Consider the following 23,573-nt stretch of genomic DNA (forward strand, 5'->3'; position numbering starts at 1 on the left):
ATGGCGGTGGCATCTACAGTGATGGGAAAGTCAGGGGGAAGACAGGGTTTGGGTGAGATGACGAGGAGTTCTGTTTTGGACATATTGCCTCAGTCAGCCCAGAATATCTTGTATCATTCCGGGACAGGAAAGAGACTTGAGGAGTATCTATCAATCAGTCAATCAATTAGTGATATTTATTACGCACTTCCTGGATGCAGATCACCGTACTAAATGTTTGGGAGATAAAGTAGGTAGAAAAGATCCTTGCTTTCAAGGAGTTTACAGTCCAATATCTGTGTGTGATGGCCAGACTTTAGGGGACTCAGAGGGACAGAGATGCTACCTATAGAGAGCAGGTTTTAAAGCAGGTAGGGGCAAGGGATGGACAGAAAAAAGAGGAAGAGAAAGGAAGGAGAGGAAGGGCAAAGAGAGGGAAAGAGAGTGGGGCAAGAGTGACGACAGTGAGAGCAGTAGTGGTGATGTGGTAACCCTGACTTCTATTTTATGTTCCCAAATGCCCCACACAGACCACTGTACAAAGGAGGTGCTCAATAAGTATTGATGATGATGATGGTGATGCCATCGAAGATGATGATGATGGGACCAACTCAAAAGCCGCTGTTGCCATCAAAATGAAGTCATCTTCTCCGATCGCCCCTGGTGCCTGGAACCAGAACATTCTGACAAATAGGAATCAGAGAACCTGGATTCTCATCTTACCTCGCCACTTGTCTGCTGTGTGACCCTGGGCAAATCACTTCACTCTGCCTCAGTCAACTCATCTGTAAAATAGGGAGCCCCGGGACTGTGAGCCCCGTGTGGGACACGGACTGTATCTAACCTGATTAGCTGGTATCTACCTTAGTGTTTAGTACAGTGTCTGGCACAGAGCAAGTGCTTAACAAAGACCGTTAAAAAAAATTCCCATCTCTTGATCACGCTGTCCATCAGCTACCCTTTGTATTGGAGTTTTTATTATCATTTTTGGCTTAACTCTGTTGATATGAATTTGCGTGGTTTCCACCTCTGTTTCCTTATGTGTGTGTGACTTCTGTCTTCCTGTCTCCCCCATTAAAGTTGAAAACCCCTCAAGGGTATAAACCACGTGACTTATATTGTGTTCTCCCAAAGTGCACGATCCGGAGTTCTGTACACGGTAATGTCCAACTAGGTTTCCCGGGTAACGGCAGGGTCGTGGAAAGCCAAATCAGTGAGGGAATAACTGGGACTCGTAGACTGATGTACGCCAAGTGCTAAGGGTGATCGTTCATTCATTCAATCGTATTTATTTTACTGTGTGCAGAGCACTGTACTAATCGCTTGTTGCACTGCCTGGACCAGGGGTGGGGGCTGTGAGTCAGAGAAGGCCATTTGGAAGAGAGGGAATTTCAGGTAAGGGAAATCTGTGGTGGCCCACTGGAAGGAGGACAGGGTTTCAAGCTGCGGGGATGGGGCGGTGGACGGAGAAGGGCCTGGGGCTGGCAGGGGCAAACCGGTCCTCCAGCGGTCCGGCCTCCGGCCCTGTAACAGTAACGCCGATGATGCTATTTGCTAGGCGCTGACTATGTGCCAAACGCTGTTCTAAGCGCTGGGCTAGATAAAAGGTAATTAGGTTGTCCCACTCGGTTGTCCCACTGGACAACCGATTAGGTCGTCCAGTCTTAGTCCCCATTTTCCAGAGGAGGTCACCGAGGCCCAGAGAAGTGAAATGACTTGTCCAAGATCCCACAGCCGACGAGTGGCGGAGCCGGGGTTAGAACCCACGACCTCTGACCCCTGAGCCCGGGCACTAAGCCGCCTGAGACCTAGCAGCCTCCAGGGTCCAGCCTCTGTCCGGGGCCGGGGGTGGGGAGGGGTGGGGGGGGTCCCTCCTGGCCGCGGCCCAGGCCCCTTGACCCCTCCCGGGTGCGCTGGGCCACTGCCCCCTCCTGTGCAGGGGGCGGGGAGAGGAAAGGAGGGGGAAGGAATTCCCTGCCAGCTCCCCGGGGGCTTTGGGAAGGGGGCAGGAGCCCAGCGGCCGGGCGGACGAACGGAAGGACGGAGGTTTGGAGGGAGGGAGGTTTGGAGGGAGGGACCAGCCAGCAGCCCCCTCCCCCATCATCTCCCCGCGGGCTCGCACGAAGACCGGTCCTGGGCTCTTGGAGAGCTGGGTCCCGGCTCGACTGGCGGGGGTGGCAGGGGGTGGCAGAGGGTCTCAGGGGGTCGCAGGGTGGGGGGGCCATGGCGGGACAGGGGTCGCCGCTGCTGCTTCTCGCCTGCCTCCTCCTGCCAGGACTGCGACTCTGCCAGGGAGCCAAGCTCCTGACCCTCTCCTTCCTAGGTGAGACCGCCCCTCACTCCCAACCCACGACCCCCCCCCCCGACCCCCTCCCTTCTCCCCTTCCCTCCCTCCCTCCCGGCTGGGAGCCCGTGGGCCCGGGGGTCCGGGGGGCACTGGCCCGTCCCCCCTTGAGCCCCTTCCACCTGGTCCCCTAGAGGGTTGGGGGGCTGGAAGGAGGAGAGGGCTGGGGTTGGAAAATCCTCCCTCCAGACGGATTTAGCAGCCCTCACCCACCCCGAGCCCCTGCACCCCGAGCCCCTAAACTTCTCCCTTCTTGCCCAGAGCCAGAGCCGGGGAGGTGGAGGAGAAACAAAGAGAGACACACAGACACAAACACACAGACACAAAGACCACTAGCCAGATGGGAAAAAAGAGACACCCTGAGAGACCAGAGACGCCAGGACATGAGGACCCAGAGAGACAGACAGAGACACAGAGAGACAGTCAGACAAAGGTCCAGGGAGACGGTTCCTGGAGGCTGGGCCTTTTCCAAGGAGCCTAAATGGATGTGTGTGTGTGTGTGTGTGTGTGTGTTGGGGGGTTGGGGGTTAAAGAGAGTGGGGCTACAAGAAGTCAGGGTAGAGGGGCTGCAGTCTGGAGCCCCCGCAGAAACTTTGGTAACCCCAGCGGCGTTATAACCTTCCCCACTCCGAATGCAGGCCGGAAGGGCTAGCTGAATCCTAAATGGCTTGTTCTCTGGCCCCCTACAGCCCCTTCCTCCTCGTGGGGAGGAAGGGGCGCTCAGCTGCAGATGCATTTTCATTTTCCATGAACAGAGAGTGGGGGCTGGGGGGCAGAAGGAAAGAAGAGATCCGAAAGGGGAAGGAGGGAGAGAAGAAGGGGATGGGAGAACAGGGGAAGAGAAGGGAGAAAAAGGGAGGGGGAGGAAAGGAGGGACTCATGGATCCCGAGGCTGGATTGGTTAATTGGATCGACTGATTGGAAGGGACGCTCGAGAAGGCATCTATCTAGCTCATCCCACGGTGCTCTGCACACGGTAACCGCTCAATAGATACAATCGAATGAATGAGTGAATGCGTCCACTCAGTCGATAGTATCTATCGAGCACTTACTTGGTGCACAGCACTGTACTGAGCTCTCAGCCCTGCTCTCAAGGAGTTTACTATAGTCTAACTAGTCTCCCGGGTTAATCACCGTTCCAGGGATGGAAACCCCACAGCTTCCAGCAGTTGTCATGTCTCCATGTGGGACAGGGAACTGTGTCCAACCCGATTTGCTTGTATCCACCCCAGCATTTAGTACAGTGCCTGGCACATAGTAAGCACTTGACAGATACCAAAATTATTATTAACGAATATCATCATTTTTATTATTAACACTATTTGTAAGTCTGTGTCTGGACCCATTCTCTTTCCCTGTCTTGAAGGGCAGGGACAGTGTCTTCTTCTTCCACTGTCATCCCCCACAGCACCCAATCCAGGGTATGTGTGAATGTGTGTGTGCGCGTGTTTGTGTGTGTGTGTGTGCATATGTGTGATATGCGTCACACATGTATATATGTCTGATGCGCACCTGACCTGACTTGTCCAGGCTTCAGCGGAAGCAGAAAATGGCCACACACTAATTATTAAAAGTCTCTTTCATTTAAAGGGATTCAATAAAGTCCCCCCATCTCTGCCCCCAACTCCCCCCCCCCGCTGAACACAGCCTCTTTTCTCAAAGAAGAAATAACACTTTATCCTTAGGGGGTAGCCATTTCCTTCTGATGGACGAGATTTCTCAGCTTCTTCAGGAGCACGGTCATGAAGTGAGGATGCTGCAACAGGAAGGACTCACTTTGATTCCAGGTGAGAGAGAGAGAGAGAGAGACAAGGGATGAGGGGAAGAAAAGAAAAAAGAAGAGATATAGGGGAGAAGGGGAAGTCAGATTTTGTTTCAGAAGTAAACCAAGTGTGTTTCAGTCTTTTTTTTTTTTTTTGCTTTCCTATGTATTATCTACCTTGACTTCCCATTCTGCTACTTGTCCAAGGACCAGTTCTTTCTATGATAGAAACATCGTAACTTTTGGCTTTATAGACTCTTGAAGATTCTAGACAGTCTCACATTTGTAGATTCCTCTAAAATCTTCCAGAAATTCCAATGTATGATGGATATTACTAATTATAGACTATAAATTCTCTGTTTCCTCCTGCTTCGAGGAAAACAAGGAGAGAGTCCTTGTGACATGAGTTTGAGACAAGAGATGCAGTATCTTACTGAAATCCAATTTTCTCTCATGCCCTGATTGTTGGATGTTGAAAAGAATTGCCAGTGTCATTTATTTTGGTAAGATTCTCCTTATTGCCATTTAAATTTTGTGAAAGAACAATCAAGCAGTCCCTGCCCACATGAAGTTTACCAAAGGGCTTGCAATCTAACTAGGGAGTCAAGCAGACACAAGTTATCAATCAATCAATCAATCATATTTATTGAATAGGTACAATGTGTAGAGCACTTCACTAAGCACTTGGAGAGTATAACAGATCAAATAGACAAGATCCCTGCCCGCCAAGAGTTTACAGTTTTGAGGGGGGATTAATATTATTTACAAATAATGGGAGCAGGAGGAAGGAACTCTTTTTTTTTTTTTGCTTTTGTTTTTGTTTTTCTTGGTATTTAAGTTCTTACTAAGTGCCAGGCACTATACTAAGAGCCTGACTAGATACAAACTAATCAGTCTTAACCCCTATGGTATAGATGAGGAAACGATGACTTGCCTAAGATCACACAGCAGACAGGTGGCAAAGATGGGATTAGAACCCAGGTCCTTCTGACTCCCAAGCCTGGGCTTTATCCACAAGGTCACTCTGCTTCTCGCTGTGAACAGGGAATGTTTCTGCTAACTCTCTTGTAATTGAACTCTCCCAACCACTTAGTATGGTGCTCTACAAAGAGTAAGCACTCAATAAATACCATCAATTGATTGGTTGATTGATAAGGATATAACAATAGTAGCTCAAATATGTCAGGGTGGTATTGATGAATAAATTACTGGATTGTACACTTAAAAATACCCTAAATACATAAGTGATCAGGGTGTTAAGTGTATAGTGATTCACCATAAACTTCCCCAAATTCCAGACAGCTGACTAGATTGAAGGGAGCAAGCTATCCTTCAGATGAAATGATCTGGTTGCCCAATTCTTATTTATCTGAGAGCTTCTGCAGTCTACCTGCTCTTTCTTTTCACTGCTCCTTATCCCTTCGAGCAGAGAAGGAACAGAAGAAGCTCAAATCAGTCCATTTTGCTACCTGCCTGCAGCTCTACAGAAATGACTTGGAGGTGCAGGAGGTTAGCATCGTTGGCTAAATAGCGCAAAATGAGTTAAGTAGCTCTCATTCGTTCATTAAATCAAATTTATTGAGCACTTACTGTGTGCAGAACACTGTACTAAGTGCTTGGGAGAGTACAGTACAACAATAAACAGGCATATTCCCTGCCCACAATAAGCTTGCAGTCTGGGGGGTGGGGGATTAATATAAATAAATAAATAAATGACAGATATGTACTTAAGTGCTGTGGGGCTGGGAGGGGGGATGAACAAAGTGAGCTAGTCAGGGCAACACAGAAGGGAGTGGGAGAAGAGGAAAGGGGGGCTTAATCAGGGAAAGCCTCTTGGAAGAAATGTGCCCTCAATCAGGCTTTGATGCGGGGAGAGAGTAATTATCAGATTTTAGCTCTCCTCCATCAATCTCTACCTCAGATTTCTCTGAACTGGTTGCAAAACTCACGGCAAGTAGCAGATGCAAAGAAGGGTCACTTATATACAGCATTTTGGACAATAGCTAGAAAAGCAGTCCAGCAGAGGCTAGATTCACACTGGTAGACAACTAATCATTCCTTGACAGTCCCCACACTGGATCTGTCTGCAGCGGGCCCTTCTTTTCCCTCCTGGCAGCCTTGATGAAGGGAGGGTAAGTCATGGTGTGACCACTGGGGTTGGGAAGCTGGGACAGGAAAGTCCTCTCCGTCACATTCAGCTCAAGCCCACTCCAGTGGAAGGAATAAACGGAGAAAGGGAAATCCATTTGAACTCTCCTCGGGAAAAGCTAGCTGGGGGAGTTTTGCTTTTCTGAGAATAAAGGACTGCCTACCCCTTGGAAACTAGAAGTCCTTCTAAAGACTGTGGACACAGCTTTCCAGTGGCTCCAGGAATCAGATGACAACAATGGGAGTAGAGACTGGAAGAAACATGGCGGAGCCCATGGACGGTGCTCTCCGAAGAAAGGGGATTTCCAGAGAAAATTTCATCAGGAAGATGGAATGTGGTGGTCTCTTTGCCCTGCGTCCCAGGCACGCTTCCATAGGCTACACCAGGTCAAATTCAGGACATTGACTGTCAGTTTTTTGTTTTTTTTTAAAGATAGAAACCTTTAAAAAACAAACCCACTGCTTTGTCAGAGGAATTGGTTAGTTGTTTCTGACCCAGCTAAAAAATATAGTTAGGTAACTTCTGGCATGACTTTCTCAGTCGTTCAACCTGAAATTCTAGAAGCAGTGTGGCCCAGTGGATAGAGCCCTGGGGTGGGAGTCAGAAGGGCCGGGATTCTAATTCTGGCTCTGCCACTTGTCTGCTGTGTGACCTTGGGCAAATCACTTAACTTCTCTGTGCCTCAGTTGCCTCATCTGTAAAATGGTGATTAAGACTATAAGCACCATTTGGGATAGGGATTGAGTACAACCTGATTTGCAAGCACTTAACAAATACCACAACTATTATGATTATAATATTCAAATTACCTATTAACTAGTTAACTGTGAATTCACATTTCTTCCAAGCAACCTCTGAGGAAGTCACTCAGAAATAGAAAGGGCCAAGTTTAAAGATCACTTTAACACATTTCATGTGCTCAACACTGTAGGGGACATGAGAGAGAGGGCTTTTATTTTTATTCTCATCAGGCACAGTCATCAGGGAGGATCCTGGAGTCATCCACTTCAAGGCCATAGAAGAGGCAATTACCCCCATGGGATTCATTCAATCATATTTATTGAGCACTTACTATGGGCAGAGCACTGCACTAAGTGCTTGGGAGAGTACAGTACAAGAATAAACAGAAACATTCCCTGGCCACAAAGAATTTACAGCCTAGAGGCAGGGAGACAGACATTAATATAAATTATAAATATGTACATAAGTGCTATGGAGCTAGGAGGGGGAAAGAACAAAGGGAGCAAGTCAGGGTGAGGCAGAAGGGAGTGGGAGAAGAGGGAAGGGGTTGGCGGGGGGGCCTTAGTCAGGGAAAGCTTTCTGGAGGAGATGTGCCTTCAATAAAGCTTTGAAGGCAGGGACAGTAATTGTCGGATTTGAGGAGGGAGGGCGATCCAGTCCAGAGGCAAGATGTGAGCAAGGGTCAGCGGTGAGACAGGCGAGATCAAGACACAGTGAGAAAGCATTAGAGGAGTGAAGTGTGTGGGCTGGGTTGTAGTAAGAGAGAAGCGAGGTGAGGTAGAAGAGAGCAAGGTGATGGACTGCTTTAAAGTCAATGATGAGGAGTTTCTGATTGATGTGGAGGCGGATGGGAAAACATTGTAGAGTGGGGTGACATATTCTGAATGTTTTTGTAGAAAAATGATCCAGGCAGCTGAGAGAAGTATGGACTGGAGTGGGGAGAGGCAGGAGGCTGGGAAGCTGATGCGGTAATTCCAGTCGGGTAGGATGAGTGATTGTATTAACATGGTAGGAGTCTGGATGGAAAGGCAAGGGTGGATTTTAGCGTGTTGTGAAGGTGGGACTGACAAGATTTAGTGATGGCTTGAATATGTGAGTTGAATGAGAGAGAGGAGTCAAAAATAATGCCAATGTTAGGGGCTCGTGAGACAGAAAGGATGGTGGTGCTATCTACATTGATGGGAAAGTCACAGGGAGGACAGGGCTTGGGTGGGAAGATAAGGAGTTCTGTTTTGGACATGTTAAGCTTAAGGTGATGGGAGGACATCCAAGTGGAGATCTCTTGAAGGCAAGAATAATAATGTTGGTATTTGTTAAGCGCTTACTATGTGCAGAGCACTGTTCTAAGCGCTGGGGGAGACACGGGGGAATCAGGTTGTCCCACATGGGGCTCACACATGAGGTAACTGAGGCCCAGAGAAGTGAAGTGACTTGCCCACAGTCACACAGCTGACAAGTGGCAGAGCTGGGATTTGAACTCATGACCTCTGACTCCAAAGCCCATGTTCTTTCCACTGAGCCACGCTGCTTCTCCAAGAAGAAATGTGAGACTGCAGAAAAGGAGAGAGATGAGGGATGGAGACATAGTTTTGGGTATCATCCACATAGAGGTGATAGTTGAAGCCATTGGGAGCAAATGGGTTCTCCAAGGAAGTGGGTGTAGATGGAAAATAGAAGGGGACCCAGAACTAAACCTTGAGGGACCCCCACATTTAGGGGGTGGGAGGCAGAGGAGGAGCCAGCGAAGGAGACTGAGAATTAATGGCCAGAGAGATGAGGAGAAGCAGGAAAGGACAAAGTCAGTGAAGCCAAGGTTGGATAACGTTTCCAGGAGAAGTGGGCGGTCCACAGTGTTGAAGGCAATCGAGAGGTCAAGGAAGATTAGGATGGAGGTGGATTTGGCAAGAAGAAGATCATTGGTGACCTTTGAGAGGGCACTTTCTGTGGAGCGAAGGGGTTGGAAGCCAGGTGGGAGGGGGTGAAGGAGAGAATTGGAGGAGAGGAATTTGAGACGGCCGGTGTAGTCAAGTCGCTCAAAGAGTTTGGAGTGGAATGGTAGGATGGAGATGGGGTGATAACTGGATGGAGCCGTGGGGTCAAGGGAGGGCTTCTTTAGGATGGGGGAGACATGGGTATGTTTGAAACCAGTGGGGAAGAAGCCATTGGAGAGCAAATGGTTGAAGATAGCCGTTAGGGAGGGGAGAAGGGAGGGGGCGAGACTTTTGATAAGGTGTGAAGGAATGGGGTCAGATGTGGAGGGGTTGGCTTTTGAGAGGAGGCAGATCTCCTCTAGAGCTACTGCTGAGAAAGATGGGAGAGTTGAAGAGGGGGCCAGAGTGGGGAGAAACTGAGGAGAGGCAGGGGCAATTTTAGGGAGCTCTCACCTGAGGTTGTCAATTTTCTTAATAAAGTAGGTGGACAGCTCATTGAGGGCAAGGGAGGTAGGGGAACAGGGAGCCTGAGGAGGGATTTAAATGTTTGGAACTACTGGCGAGGGAGATGGGCGTGGGTGTCAAAAAGGGTGGAGAAATAATTTTGCCGGGCAGAGGAGAGGGCAGAGTTAAAGCATGCAAGGATGCAATGAAGCAGATGTAGTCGGCCTGATATTTACATTTCTACAGCGGAGCTCTGCAGCTCGAACACGAGAGCAAATCAGGCAGACTGTGCTGGGATTCATTCACAAAGAGGGGAAAGAGGCATCGGTTCCATACCCCATCGTCTTCTGGGCACACTGGCAGCACTGCACCTCCAAGCCAGACATGGATGAGAGTCAAAATGGCAGTGGCCCTTTATATCCCCCCCTCCCCAACCCCAGCAAGGGGATGAAATGGAGCCTGTGCCCCTTGTCAAGTGCAGTCCAGGCTCCGGAGATGGGCTCACTTGCAGCCCCGGAGCCGCCGGGGCCAGGGAAGGGCCCACAGTCTGGAGCCTTTCCCCTCTTCCTCTCACTTCCCCCTTTATCTCTCTCTCTTCAATCATTCATTCATTCAGCTGCATTTATTGAGCACTTACTGTGTGCAAAGCACTGTACTAGCATTTGGGAGAGTTCAATATAACAATATAACAGACACATTTCCTGCCTACAGCGAGTTTATAATCTAGAGGGGGAGGCAGACACTCATATCAATAAATACATTTTGTCACTTGTTTCCTCCCTTCTCCCGGCCTTGCCAGCTCCAAGCCCTACCCTGACAAAGCCTTCCGTCCTCAGCACTGCTCCACCCTCAAGTTCGCCCCTGGGCTCAAAATGAAATGCTCTGATCCTTGCTGATGTGATTTCCTCAGTAGCTGGGACAAGTTCCATGTCTTTACAGTTATATAATTAAACTCTTTGAATTAGACTTTTTTTTTAATATGGTGGTGCTTTTTTTTTTTCCGGGAACGTGTTTAGGTTTAAAGTCTAAGAGGTCCGGAACGTACCAAATTACAACTTGGTCTTCCAGTGAGGACTATAAAAGAAAGTACTTAAAAGATTTTGAGGACTACCAAGAAGATTTTCTGCAGGGCAGGTAGTATTGCTTATTATTTTAAATAAGTATATTGTAAAACCACGTTTGAGCCGTACTCAAAGAACAAATCATTGTATTTTCTGGTTCTCTTGATTTGGGAGGATGTCTAAATGTGTGGGACATTTGCAGTGAACCACACAATTTAGTTTAGGACATCTTTGCCCCATCCAACCCATGTCCCAGAACTGTGTATTTCATAAACTAGATTGCTGTAGTTGAGCACCCCTCAACTTGGCCTTCAAAGTACCACAGAACCAAGCTCTTTGGTGGCCGGTACCAACTATAAAATGATCGGATCGCCTCCACTTCTGAGAACAACATCTGTTTTTGTCTCCCAGTCCCCCAGCGCTTGGGTCAGTTGTGTCCCTGGAATGCCTCCAGTTTGGAGAGATTGTTCTTGTTAGTTAGGCTTGACTGTATTTTAGTTAGTATGGTACTGAAATGTTTAATGAGTGCCAAGCAACAGGGGTAAGTAAAAAAAAAAAACAAACAAACAACCCAAAACCCTCCAGTGGCAACCTATTCCTCTCTGCAGCAAACAGAAATTTCTGGCTATTGGCTTCCGGCTCTCTGCAAGTTCTCTTCTTTCCCTTCTGTCCTCATCTCCAGCTATTCTCCAGCTCACGTTTTACGGTCGCTCTTGCTTCTTCTGTTTCCATCCCATTGCCTCCGCCTGCAACTCCTCCAACTTCAAATCTGCCTGACCGTGTTCCTTTCCCACATTCAAAGGCCTCCTGAAATCCCATTTTTTTCAGGAAGTCTTTCCCAATTTATTTCCGCTGCCCCATGTCATGTCATCTACTGACATCCTTAGTTCTAATGCAGATATCCATTTGTTTATTTCATTCACCGCTGTACCCGTTTAGCTCTTTTTTGGCTTTCTTTTGCAGCTCCCAGTAGTATGTATGCATTTCCTTCAGCTCCCTCTGTGTGTGTAAGGATCTGGGTCTGTCCGTCTCCCTTATTAGATACTAAGGTCCTTGAGGGCAGAGAGAGTGTGTTTCTCTTACTGCATACTTTCAAACACCTAGCAAGTAAGACACCAAAAATTACTGGAGAGTGAAGGAATGAACTCGTTCCAACACTAAAACCCTTTTCCAGAAACGTCTCCCTTCTTTTACAGAAATTACTTTAGCCGTTTTTTGGAGTTTATGGGGCATCTTGCCACCCAGTGCAGTTTCATCTTAAACAACTCGGATGTCTTGGACTTCCTTAAGAACCAGAAACTGGACCTGCTGGTCCTGGATGCCTTTGATCCTTGCACCTTCCTGATTGCTGAGAAAATCGGGCGTCCCTCCGTCGCCATCCTGTCCACCTCGTTCAACTACCTCCCGGTTTGGCATCCCAGCCCGCTGTCTTACGTGCCCGTTCAACATTCCTCCTTAACCGACCGTATGGGATTCTGGGGGAGAGTGAAGAACTGCCTGATGTTCCTTTCTTTCCCTGTGACACAACGTCAGATCCAGGCTCAGTTTGACGAAGTCATTAAGGAACATTTCCCATCAGGGGCCAGACCTTCGCTGCCAGATCTTTACCGAAAACCAGAGCTGTGGATGGTTAATTCTGACTTTTCTTTTGAGTTTACTCAGCCTCTTCTTCCAAACACGGTTTATATTGGAGGCCTAATGGCAAAACCTGGCAAACCATTACCTCAGGTAAATAAACTCAACCTCGGCTCCAAGCACTTACGTACGGATCCGTAATTTATTTTAACGTCTGTCTCTCCCTCTAGCCTTTAATCTCTGTGGGCAGGGAACGTGTCTACCAACTCTGTTGTATTGTACCCTCCCAAGTGCTTAGTTCAGGGTTCTGTACACAGTAAGTGCTCAATAAATCCCATTGATTGATGGATTGATTGACTGATGAGGTTGGGTTGACCACTTACAGTTCAGCAGAGTAGGCTGAGCAGATCCAGATTCTCTTTACTAACCTGAGCATTGTGTTCTTGTTGCCTTTTTCCAGGAATTTGAAGACTTCATAGCCAGCTCTGGAGAAGCTGGCTTCATCCTTGTGACCCTGGGTTCCATGGTTGCTTCTTTCCGGGTCTTGGAAGTCATGAAGGAGATGAACGCTGGGTTTGCGCTCCTTCCCCAGGCGGTCATTTGGAGATTCCAGCTTTCCCAATGGCCTAAAGAGGTTCCGTTGGCCACCAACGTGAAGATTGTGGAGTGGCTCCCCCAGAATGATCTACTAGGTATCATACTCATTCCTTGTAGCTCTACATCTCTTTGTATTTCTCCAAAAAGCTTCCACACCAATGATCTCATTTTGCCCTAGTAGCGATACTAATTTGCTTAGTGCCTGCAGCGTGAAAATCATTGGGAAAGAATGTAGGAGTGAGATATAGACATGGTTGTGGACCCCATCGGGATTATAATCAAAGAGTAAGGAGGGGCGGAGCATTGCCAAAGGACTGTAAATTCCTTGAAGGCAGGGATCGTGCCTACCAATTCCACTGTCCTCACCCTACACGTAGGACAGTGCTCTGCACACGGTAAGCTCTCAACACATACTAAAGATTGACTGATAAGAGGCGAGGATGCCTATAAATATGACCAGCAAGATTTCCGGCTTCTACTGGCTTAGACCGATAGCCCCACCAATGCCCCACAGTGCTTCTGTACACATCTCTAATTCATTTATTCATATTACTGTCCTTCTCCTCCTCTAGGCTGTAAACTCATTGTGTGGAACATGTCCACCAACTCTGTTGTATCGTACTCTCCCGATCGCTCGGTACAGTGCTCTGCATACAGTAAGCACTCAATAAGTACCACTGATTGGTTGAATGGATTGATCGATAGTGTGAGAAGTCACTGAGAGTTCCAGTGGCCCCGGAGTTGGGGTTGACAGCTCATGCCGCTTCCCCGACCGGACTGGCCTGGAGCGGGACCTGATGGGAGCCTTCAACAACAATCTGGAAGCAGTGTGGTCTAGTGGAAAGCCTAGTGACTTGGCTTCTCATCCTGGCTCTGCCGCTTCTCTGCTGTGTGACCTTGGGCAAGTCACTTAACTTCCCTGTGTCTCAGTTTCCTCACCTGTAAAATGGGGATTAAATTCTACTCCTTCCTACTTAGACTGAGAGCCCCACAAAGGACAGGGACTATGCCCAACCTAGTTATCTTTATAAAAATGTTGGTATTTGTTAAGCGCTTACTATGTGCAGAACACTGTTCTAAGCGCTGGGGTAGATACAGGGTAATCAGGTTGTCCCACGTGAGGCTCACAGTCTCAATCCCCATTTTACCGATGAGGTAACTGAGACACAGAGAAGTTAAGTGACTTGCCCACGGTCGCACAGCTGACAAGTGGCAGAGCTGGGATTCGAACCCATGACCTCTGACTCCCAAGCCCGTGTTCTTTTCCACTGAGCCATGCTGCACAGACTGGCACATAGTAAGCACTTAACAAGTATTATTTAAAAAAAAATTAAAAAATAACCCTGTGAAGAAGGGAAAAGCAGGCATTGTTACCCCCCTATTTCACAGACAAGGACAGGCTCAGAGATGTTAAGTGACTTATCTAAGGTTGCACAGCAGACCAGTGGCAGAGCTGGGAATTAAAACCCAGGTCTCCTGGCTCCCAGATCCATGCTCTTTCCACTAGACCTCAAATGGAGAGAATATTTGCTGCCAAGCCTAGCAGATCCATCGCTCTTTTCAAAATGACTTTAGCGGATGAGTATCTAATTGTGCAGAGAGAGGCACGGCTTAGACAGTTCGGTTATCAGAGGCATCCATAGGTCAAAGCCACAGTGTCAAAGTCAGGAGCCTACAGAAGGAGGCCAAGGAGCACTCGGTGCACAAAGTTGGGGACGGATGGGGGATAGAAAACATAGATCAGAGAGATCCAACATCTCTGAGGGTGTATTTTCCCATTATCCTCCTTGGTGATAGTGTGGGAAAGCAAAGGTATGCCTTGGGGCTTAATTTTTTTTAATGGTATTTTTAAGCGCTTACTATGTGCCGGGCACTGTACTAAGCACTGGAGTAAATACAAACTAATCATGTTGGACACAGTCCAGGTCCCACATGGGCCTCACAGTCTTAATCTCCATTTTACAAATGAAGTAAAAGAGGCACCGAGAAGTTAAATGACTTGCCCAAGGTCACCCAGCACACAAGTGCAGACCCAGGATTAGAATCCAGGTCCTTCGGACTCCCGGGCCCGTGCTCTATCTACCAGGGGTGCGAAGACAGAGGAATGCAATTTATTTGTTCTCTCCTGTGATCTCCAGAGCTCAGACTGGGTCGCTCTCAAGGGTCACCCGTGGGTTGGTTTGGACCACTCCAAAAACCCTGCAGTCCACTCACCCCCACCTCCAGGTGCTAACTGCATCATTCCTCCCACACGTGCCCCGAGGGGCCTTCCACTGACCCAACCTGCTTTCTCGTTTGGGAGCAGCTCATCCAAAGGCCAAACTTCTCGTGACTCACGGTGGGATCAACAGCGTGATGGAGGCCATCCACCACGGGGTCCCCATGGTGGGCATCCCGCTCTTCGGAGACCAGTTCGACAACATGGTCCGCGTGGAGGCCAAGACCCTGGGGGTCACCGTCCCGGTAACGCAGCTGAAGGCAGAGATGTTTGCCCACACGATGAAACGAGTCATAGAAGACAGGAGGTATGTTCCCGTCCAGGGCTACCAAAATGTCTCAGTAAGTGACGGAGTGGCTAGGGACGGTGCATGCTGCAGGGACCGGATTGGTATACACGTTCCCCCACCCCGTGCCCGCCTCTAGACTGTGAACTCATTGTGGGCAGGGAATGCCGCTGTTTATTGTTGGACTGTACTTTCCCAAGTGCTTAGTACAGTGCTCTGCACACAGTAAGCGCTCAATAAATACAAGTGATTGAACAGTAAACACTCAATAAATACGACTGAATGAATCAATGAATCAATTACTTCAGCTGAGAAGTTGAACAAAGTCTTTGAACAACGTCTTCGAGGACATGGATAGGAAGGGGGAGCCGGGGTCTTCCGTTTCCACAGAAGGCAAGGCAAGATGGGGGTGGGCTTACATTGCAGCAGGTGGGAATTAGGCTAGACAAAGAGTCGACAGACACTGGCACGTGGTACTAACGCAGGGGAGGGAAGGGGATCGTGGGATCTCCTCCTGCTTCTCTGGAGGTTTGGAGAAAAGAGCAGACATCGGTCTTTGGGAGATGGTTTCTTTTCAATCCCAGCCCTCAGTAACAGGCTCGGCATTCTAGTCATTCATTCAATCGTATTTATTGAGCGCTAACTGTGTGCCGAGCACTGTACTAAGTGCTTGGGAAGTACAAGCACACAGGCGATGTCCAGTGCAGTCCACTCTGCACAGAGAAAGTGTTTAATAAATACAATTAATTGAGAGGAATAGAGGTAAAAACAAGAGACACTGAGAGAGGAGGAGAAAAAAATAGAGTTTCTATGGAACCTTAGTGACCATATTCACCAGAGCACCACTTACACACCGAGACTGCCACTCTCCCCACCTTCAAGACCTTCAGGTCACACCTCCTCCAAGAGGACTTTTCCAATGAAGCCCTCTTTCCCCAGCTCCCTCTCCCTTCTGCGTCACCTATACATTTGGGTCTGTGACCTTTGGGCATTTGATATTCACCCCACCCTCAAACCCACAGCACTTAGGCACATATCTTTAAATAACGTATTATAAATCATTTACTTATATTAATGTCTGTCTCCCCCTCTAGATGGTAAGCTCGTCGAGGGCAGGGAACGGGTATACCAACTCTGTTGGATTGTACTCTCACAAGCGCTTGTCCCCCCCCGTCCAAGCCCCTCAGCACTTACGCACATATCCGTAATTTATTTATTTATATTAATGTCTGTCTCCCCCTCTAGACTCTAAGCTTGTTGTGGGCAGGGAATGTGTCTGTTTATTGTTATATTGTACTCTCCTAAGCGCTTAGTACAGTACTTTGCACCCAGTAAGCAGTCAATAAATATGGCTGAATAAATGAATACAGTACTCTGCACAGAGGGAGAGCTCAGTAAATACCATTTATTCATTCATTCAATCGCATTTACTGAGCGCTTATTGTGTGCAGAGCACTGCCTTAAGTGCTTGGAAAGTACACCACCAGGTAATGCTCACTAGAAATTAAGGTGACATTTAAGGACTTGTCCTTCCTAATAAGAGACTTCAACAGAGTTCTGGAAAATTCTAGAAATGGTGGAACTAAGGGGGAGGAATTACTGAATTTCCCCAAACCTGGCCTGATTGATCCTCAGCATATCTGAGTCTCAGCTGTGAAAAAGAGAGAAAGCACCCCACCTATATCCCACTTGCCCACGTACAACCTGCTCAGGTGGGGTTTCGCCCTTGGAAATGTCGGCTGATGCTTCTGGGTGTTACCAACACTTTCAGACGGGCAGGCTTGAATGCCAACTGGATGAAAAAATCAAGTCGCTTAGAACTAACGTCCCCTCTCCCCCTCCCCACGGCCCCCTCCCCCGTCTTCTGTGGCACAGGTATAAATCCTCAGCGGTGGCGGCAAGTACGATCAGGCGCTCCCACCCGTTCCCGCCCGCCCAGCGGCTGGTGGGCTGGATCGACCACATCCTGCAGACGGGCGGTGGGGACCACCTCCGGCCCTTCGCTTTCCAGCAGCCCTGGTACGAGCAGTACATGCTGGACGTCATCTCCTTCCTTGTGGCGCTCACCCTGGCCTCCGGGTTCCTCTGTGTGATGCTGGGGAGAGTGGCCCGCCGCCGGCTGTGTGGACTCAGGAAGCTCAAACAGACGTGACTAGGAAAACCACCAGGCGAGAGGCCAAGTGGCCACGGAAAAAGACGCATTGGCCAACCGTCAACCTTGACCTTCTCATCGGACGCGCTCCTGAGTGGTCTGGTCTTGTCACTGGCTTTTCCCTTCCAGTCCCGACCGTTCGGTACCCTCTGCTCTCTCCCTCGGCCAGGTCTCTGTCCTGACCGCGTTTCTCCCCCACTCAGAGCTCACCAGGAATCCCCCAGGATCAACCACCCTAGAGCCAATGCTCGTTCCACCAAACTACTCCAATCCCTTCCCAATTCTCTCCTCATCTCCCTGGGCACTTCCAGTAATCTGGTCAATTAAACTTTCTTCTAGACCTGAGGTTTTAGCCTTTTCTTTCTCCATGCTTACTGCTCATGCAGCTGTCTAGAAAGTCCTCTTAATACCACTGTAATTATCATTATTATCATTATTATTTTATTGTTGCTGTTGTCAATTCAAGAAAATGCTAAGATACTTGGAAGCTGCTTCCCCTAATCTTCCTAGTAGGGGAACACAGTGGTTCTTGCGGATACTCGGGAAGCTGGGATTCCTTTGCTCATGCAGTGTAATAATAATAATGATAATTACAGTATTTGTTAAGCATTTACTATGTGCCAGACACTGTACTAAGTGCTGACACTGTACTAAGCGCTGTACTGAGGGTCCACCTTGCCTTCTCCTCCAAACAATCTCTGCTTGGGGCCAGAATGGCCAGACCTCTAGAGAAGCACCTCCTTCCTTATTAAAACCATTCACAAAAACTTGTGATATTAACATATTGTAAAACACAAGCCCTGTTTTTACCTCATCTTGGCTTCAATCCATCAATGGCATTTATTTAAAAGCTTGAGATAATGGAGTTGATAGCCATGATTTTTTAATGGTATTTGTTAAGCGCTTACTGTGTGCCAGGCACTGTACTACACTGTTGCCGACTTGTTCATTCCAAGCGCTTAGTACAGTGCTCTGCACATAGTAAGCGCTCCATAAATACTATTGAATGAATGAATGAATGAATGAATACTAAGCACTGGGGTAGAATCAAACTAATCAGGATGGACACAGTCCCTGTACCACATGGCACTCACAATCCTAAGTCCTATTTTACAGATGAGGTAACTGAGGCACAGAAAAGACAAGTGATTTGCCCAAGGTTACACAGCAGACTAGCGGCAGATCCGGGATTAGAACCCAGGTCCTTCGGAATCCCGGGCCTATGCTCTATCCACTAAGCCACACTGCTTGCTCCCAAGGAGCTTACAGTCTAGAGAGAGAGATTGTGATATTCTCTAACATTGCCCTTCTCGCAGCCTTACCTTCCTGCTTCTCCAGGAAAGAGCAAAAGCCAGAACAATTTTTATCTGCAGCTCATAATCATAGGTTTTAAAAGCACTCCATCAGTGGTATTTACTGACCACTCACGGGCTGGCGAGCACCGTACTAAGCCCTTGAGAGAGTACAATACGACAGACTTGGTAGACCCATTCCCTCCCCACAGTGAGCTCACGATGAGGGGAAGAGAATAAAAACACATCGGTGGGAGGCCCAAAGCATTGGTTCACGTGACCAAAAACCTTTAGCCAGTTGAGATAACAGCAGAGTGAGGGGTCAGGGAGAGGAGAAGGGATGGGAAGGTCTTCTGGAATGCAGTCGGTCAATCAAGTGGACATGCAGGTTCCCTGGGAGGTGCTTGGACTGAGGATGTGGGGTAGGACAGGACTCCTGAAATAAGGGTTTTGTGTTTGCTGCTGTTAGCTTGGGGCTGATGGCAGATTTGTACGCAGAAAATCTGCTCGCCTTTTCATCAGCTGCCTGCCCCTAAACAGAGCAGCTGACTACTGGGTTTGGCACTAGGCATCCAAAGTTAACTCTCCCAAACTAAGTCACTTTGTGCCTAGAAATAGTAGTCATATAAGCACTTGAGTAGAAGTAAGCATATAAATACGAAGTATGTATATGTACTAAGTATATAAGTAGTAAGCACTTACTGTGTGCAGAGCTCTGTATTAAGTACTAGGAAAGGTGGGAATTGTTAGACCGTAAACTTCCTTATGGCAGGTTCCCAAGCGCCCAGTAGCGTGCTCTGCGCTCATCCGGGGGCTCGAGATAATATTATTTAGATTGAAATAGCCCCTTCCTACATTAGTCTCCAGCCCAGCATATATAGGTTCTAAACCATCCGGACCCATCCCTTCATCCCTGAGACTCGGTGGGAGATTTGCAGATCAGTTTTCTCGAGGCATCCTTGCCTTAGTGTGAGAGTGATCGTCAAGTCAGTGAGAATGGCTGGACCGAAGCTTCCGGGTTAGCGGATTCTCTTCTCCCAGAAGCCCTGACCCACAAACAGACACTCTGTGCAGGCAGGGATTTCAAAACAAGGACTGGCTGAAGTCTATGGGGGAGGAGTTGGGGAAGTGAGCAATGGATTGTAACGACGGTATTTGTCAAGTGCTTACTTTGTGTCAAGCACTGCTTTAAGCGTTGGGGTAGATTCAAGCTACTCGGGTTAGACACAGTCCACGTCCCATCTGGGACTCACAGTTGTAATCCCCATTTTACAGAGGAGGGAACTGAGGCACAGAGAAGTTAAGTGACTTGCCCAAGGTCACATAGCAGGCAAGTGGTGGAGCTGGGACTAGAACCCAGATCCTTCTGAGTGGGTTCTATCTAGTAGGTGAAGCCTCAGCACTGAGTAGTGGGGTGTGGGGAGGAGCCTCCCAAATCCCTGGAAATCTCTCGGGGAGCGGCGGGATGGGGTGGGGTTCAGAAATAATAATAAATAATGTTGGTATCTGTTAAGCGCTTATTATGTGCAGAGCACTGTTCTAAGCGCTGGGGTAGATACGGGGTAATCAGGTTGTCCCACGTGAGGCTCGCAGTTAATCCCCATTTTGCAGATGAGGTAACTGAGGCCCAGAGAAGTTAAGTGACTTGCCCACAGTCACACAGCTGACAAGTGGCAGAGCCAGCATTCGAACCCGTGACCTCTGACTCCCAAGCCCGGGCTCTTTCCACTGAGCCAGTGCTTAGGAGGGTCTGGGACCTGGAAAATAAATAATCAGGGAAGCAACTTCCCAATCAATCAACTGTACTTACGAGGCCTTTACAGTGTGCAGAGCACTGTACTAAGCACTTGGGAGAGTACAACAGAGTTGGTAGATGTGTTCCCGCACATCCTGGGGGCCACTCCAAGGAAGGGATGCAGCATGAGATCATGGAAATCTGCATTTTGGCCGGGATGCGCACTCATCGGTCCAGGACTTGAAACCGACTGGTCCAGTAAGTTCCAACTTACAAGGTCAGTGTCCTTCTCCCCATTATGTTAACTCAACTCAGCTCAGGCACCTCTTTTAAAGTTAAAAAAAAAATGCGAGCTTCTTGGGTGGGGAGCATGGAACATTTTGGCAGGCACATTTCCCCTTGAACGACTAAGACAGAATGTCCTCCCCGATTGCTCAATCGCCAGAACCTCCCTGGGGCTCCCTCAGAGATAGCGCGCTGCCAGGTCAAACAGAGATCCTTCGGCAGTTGCCGGGGAGAGGAGGCTTAGACTACAGGATTTACAGAATCCCACCCCTGCCTCCCTCAGAACCGAGAGGCGAACACCAGGGAAAGGCAAGGGAATGAACCTTCAACAACAAAAAAATTCACCCACAGCCTTCCCCGTTTTGGGAAGTATTCCTCTCTCCCTCTTCCCTCCAATCCAATTTCGCCCCTCTGATTTCAGCTTCCAGTCTGGGCAGATTCCTCAATAAACCCTCTAGGCCAGAGTTGCAATTTCTCGTGGAAAAAAAACCTCAAACCTCAAAAAACCCTTGTTACTACTCCCAGGCCTGGGACTGTTTTCACTTTTTCAATTGCTGCTGACTCCTACATACTTTCTGAGTATACTGCACTCGGTCACCAGCACGGCGAGCGCAGCAGAACTTCTTGAGTGACCGGGAAGACCCAAAAGGGAGTCTTTCATAATCCCTATCCCCTTTTCCCACCCCCACCCGCTAACGCTCTCGGCAAGAAAATACCGGAGATTTCTATTCACCGGTTCCATTTCCCTCCGTTCCAACTAACAACAGCATTTGAGCGCCTGGAATCTTACAAAGGAGGCATCAGTCATCTGTGCTCCTCATGGGAAGAGATTGTACCTACCTACTCTACTGTATGCACGTCTCCCAAGATCTTGGGACGGTGCTCAATACAGAGTAAGTGCTCGGTGAATACTGTTGATGGACTACGATTTAAAGTGCAGGCCTCAGGCGAACATATAATTGCCCAGGTCGCATCTCTATCCACAAAACTGACTCCGACGTGCCTATTTTAGGACTTGGGAAGGAGAGTCAGAGTCATGGGGATAGTTGGGCTGCTATGAGTTTCCTCTCTGCACACAGAAAGCGCTCAATAAATACGACAATGAATGAATCCTCCGGATGGGATGATGGGTCAGGACGACTCTAATAATGTCGGTCTTTGTTAAGCGTTTACTATGTGCAGAGCACTGTTCTAAGCGCTGGGGTAGATACAGTGTAATCAGGTTGTCCACGTAAGGCTCACAGTTGATCCCCATTTTTACAGATGAGGTAACTGAGGCACAGAGAAGTTAAGTGACTTGCCCAAGTGGCAGAGCCGGGATTCGAACCCTTGACCTCTGACTCCCAACCCCGGGCTCTTTCCACCATGCTGCCTCTCTAGACTGTAAGCTCATGTGGGCAGGGAATGAGTCTGTTTATTGTTATATTGAACTCTCCCAAGCATTTAGTACAGTGCTTTGCACACAGTAGACCTCAAATGCAAATGAATGAATGAAGGACCCTTTCCTTCTTCTTCCTCCTCCGCCCTCCAGCCCCCAGTTTTACCCTCACTCCTCCTCCCAGAGAATGTGCTTGACCAGGCAATCGATCAGTCTGTGGTATGCCGAATTGTCCATTCCAAGTGCTTAGTACAGTGCTCTGCACATAGTAAGCGCTCAATAAATACTGTTGAATGAATAAATTTACTGACCACTCACTGGTGTGCAGCGCACTGTACGAAGAACTTGGGTCTATACACTACAATAGAGAGGCAGCGTGGCTCGGTGGAAAGAGCACGGGCTTTGGAGTCAGAGGTCATGGGTTCGCATGCCGGCTCCACCACTTGTCAGCTGTGTGACTGTGGGCGAGTCACTTAACTTCGCTGTGCCTCAGTTCCCTCATCTGTAAAATGGGGATTAAGACTGTGAGCCCCACGTGGGACACCCTGATTCCCTTGTGCCTACCCCAGCGCTTAGAACAGTGCTCTGCACATAGCAAGCGCTTAACACATACCAACATTATTATTATTATATTACAATACAGTTGGCAAAACAGTCCTTGCACTCAAGGAACTCACAGTCAAGTGCAGGAGTTCAAAGGTGAGCAAGGGGGCGGTGCCGGGAAGGGGAAGAGAGACATCAATCGTAAGCTTGTTGTGGGCAGGGAAGGTGTCTACCAACTCTGTTTCACTGAACTCTCCTACTTACTTAATACCCCTCTCAAGATGGCACCTGGAGAGCTTCCCGTCTCTACCAGTCTCGACTACAGCAGAGGGAGTCAGGCAGAGGCATAACCATTCCGTTCCTGGCTTGAGCAGTGGCTAGAGTGTGGAAGGCAATGGGCTACAAGTCAAAACTCACCCGTGCTGGGCAGGATGGGAGAGAGTCAAAGGTGGAGACTCAAGTCTACTGCGGGGAAGACGGCAATGGTAAACCACTTCCATATTTTTATCAAGAAAACTCTTTGAATACACTACCAGAATGACTGCAGATGGAGATGGAGCATTTTCTAGACTGTAAGGCCAGTGTGGGCAGGGATTGTCTCTCTTTATTGCTGAATTGTACTTTCCAAGTGGTTCGTATTATTATTATTATGGTATTGGTTAAGCGCTTACTACATGCCAAGCACTGTACTAAGTGCTGGGGTGGATACTAGCAAAACAGGTTGGACTCGATCCCTGTCCCGCATAGGGCTCACAGTCTTAATCCTCATTTTACAGATGAGGTAACTGAGGCCCAGGGAAGTGAAGTGACTTACCCAAAGCCACACAGTGGAGGTGGAGGAGCTGGAATTGGAACCCACGACTTTCTGACTCCCAGGCTCGTGCTCTATGCACTACGCCATGCTGCTGTGCAATGCACACAGTGAGCGCTCAACAGATACGATTGAATGAATGTGTCCATGGAGTCGCTAGGGGTCAGAGACGACTCATTCATTCAGTAGTATTTATTGAGCGCTTACTATGTGCAGAGGACTGTACTAAGCGCTTGGAATGTACAAATCAGCAACAGATAGAGACAGTCCCTGCCCACTGATGGGCTTAC

At 48.4% G+C, this 23,573-nt stretch overlaps 1 protein-coding gene across 1 annotated transcript; it reads left to right on the plus strand.

Annotated features, from left to right (window-relative positions):
• The first annotated feature begins 2,037 nt into the window (after positions 1 to 2,037).
• LOC100087188 (UDP-glucuronosyltransferase 3A2-like) lies at positions 2,038 to 17,584 on the plus strand. Its single transcript, XM_029061274.2, has 7 exons — positions 2,038 to 2,302; positions 4,009 to 4,110; positions 10,367 to 10,484; positions 11,608 to 12,139; positions 12,447 to 12,678; positions 14,889 to 15,108; positions 16,963 to 17,584. Exons 1-7 carry the CDS (start codon positions 2,203 to 2,205, stop codon positions 17,237 to 17,239), a joined length of 1,581 nt encoding a protein of 526 aa, XP_028917107.1. The 5' UTR covers positions 2,038 to 2,202; the 3' UTR covers positions 17,240 to 17,584.
• Positions 17,585 to 23,573: the final 5,989 nt, after the last annotated feature.

The sequence above is a fragment of the Ornithorhynchus anatinus genome, chromosome 3, assembly GCF_004115215.2.
Source record: "Ornithorhynchus anatinus isolate Pmale09 chromosome 3, mOrnAna1.pri.v4, whole genome shotgun sequence".
NCBI lineage: Eukaryota > Metazoa > Chordata > Mammalia > Monotremata > Ornithorhynchidae > Ornithorhynchus > Ornithorhynchus anatinus.

Coding starts and splice junctions, on each gene's coding strand:
- LOC100087188 (XM_029061274.2), top strand. CDS start 2,203: ATGGCGGGACAGGGGTCGCCGCTGCTGCTTCTCGCCTGCCTCCTCCTG. Junction 12,140..12,446: donor CTGGCAAACCATTACCTCAG/GTAAATAAACTC, acceptor GCCTTTTTCCAG/GAATTTGAAGACTTCATAGC. Junction 15,109..16,962: donor CGAGTCATAGAAGACAGGAG/GTATGTTCCCGT, acceptor TCTGTGGCACAG/GTATAAATCCTCAGCGGTGG.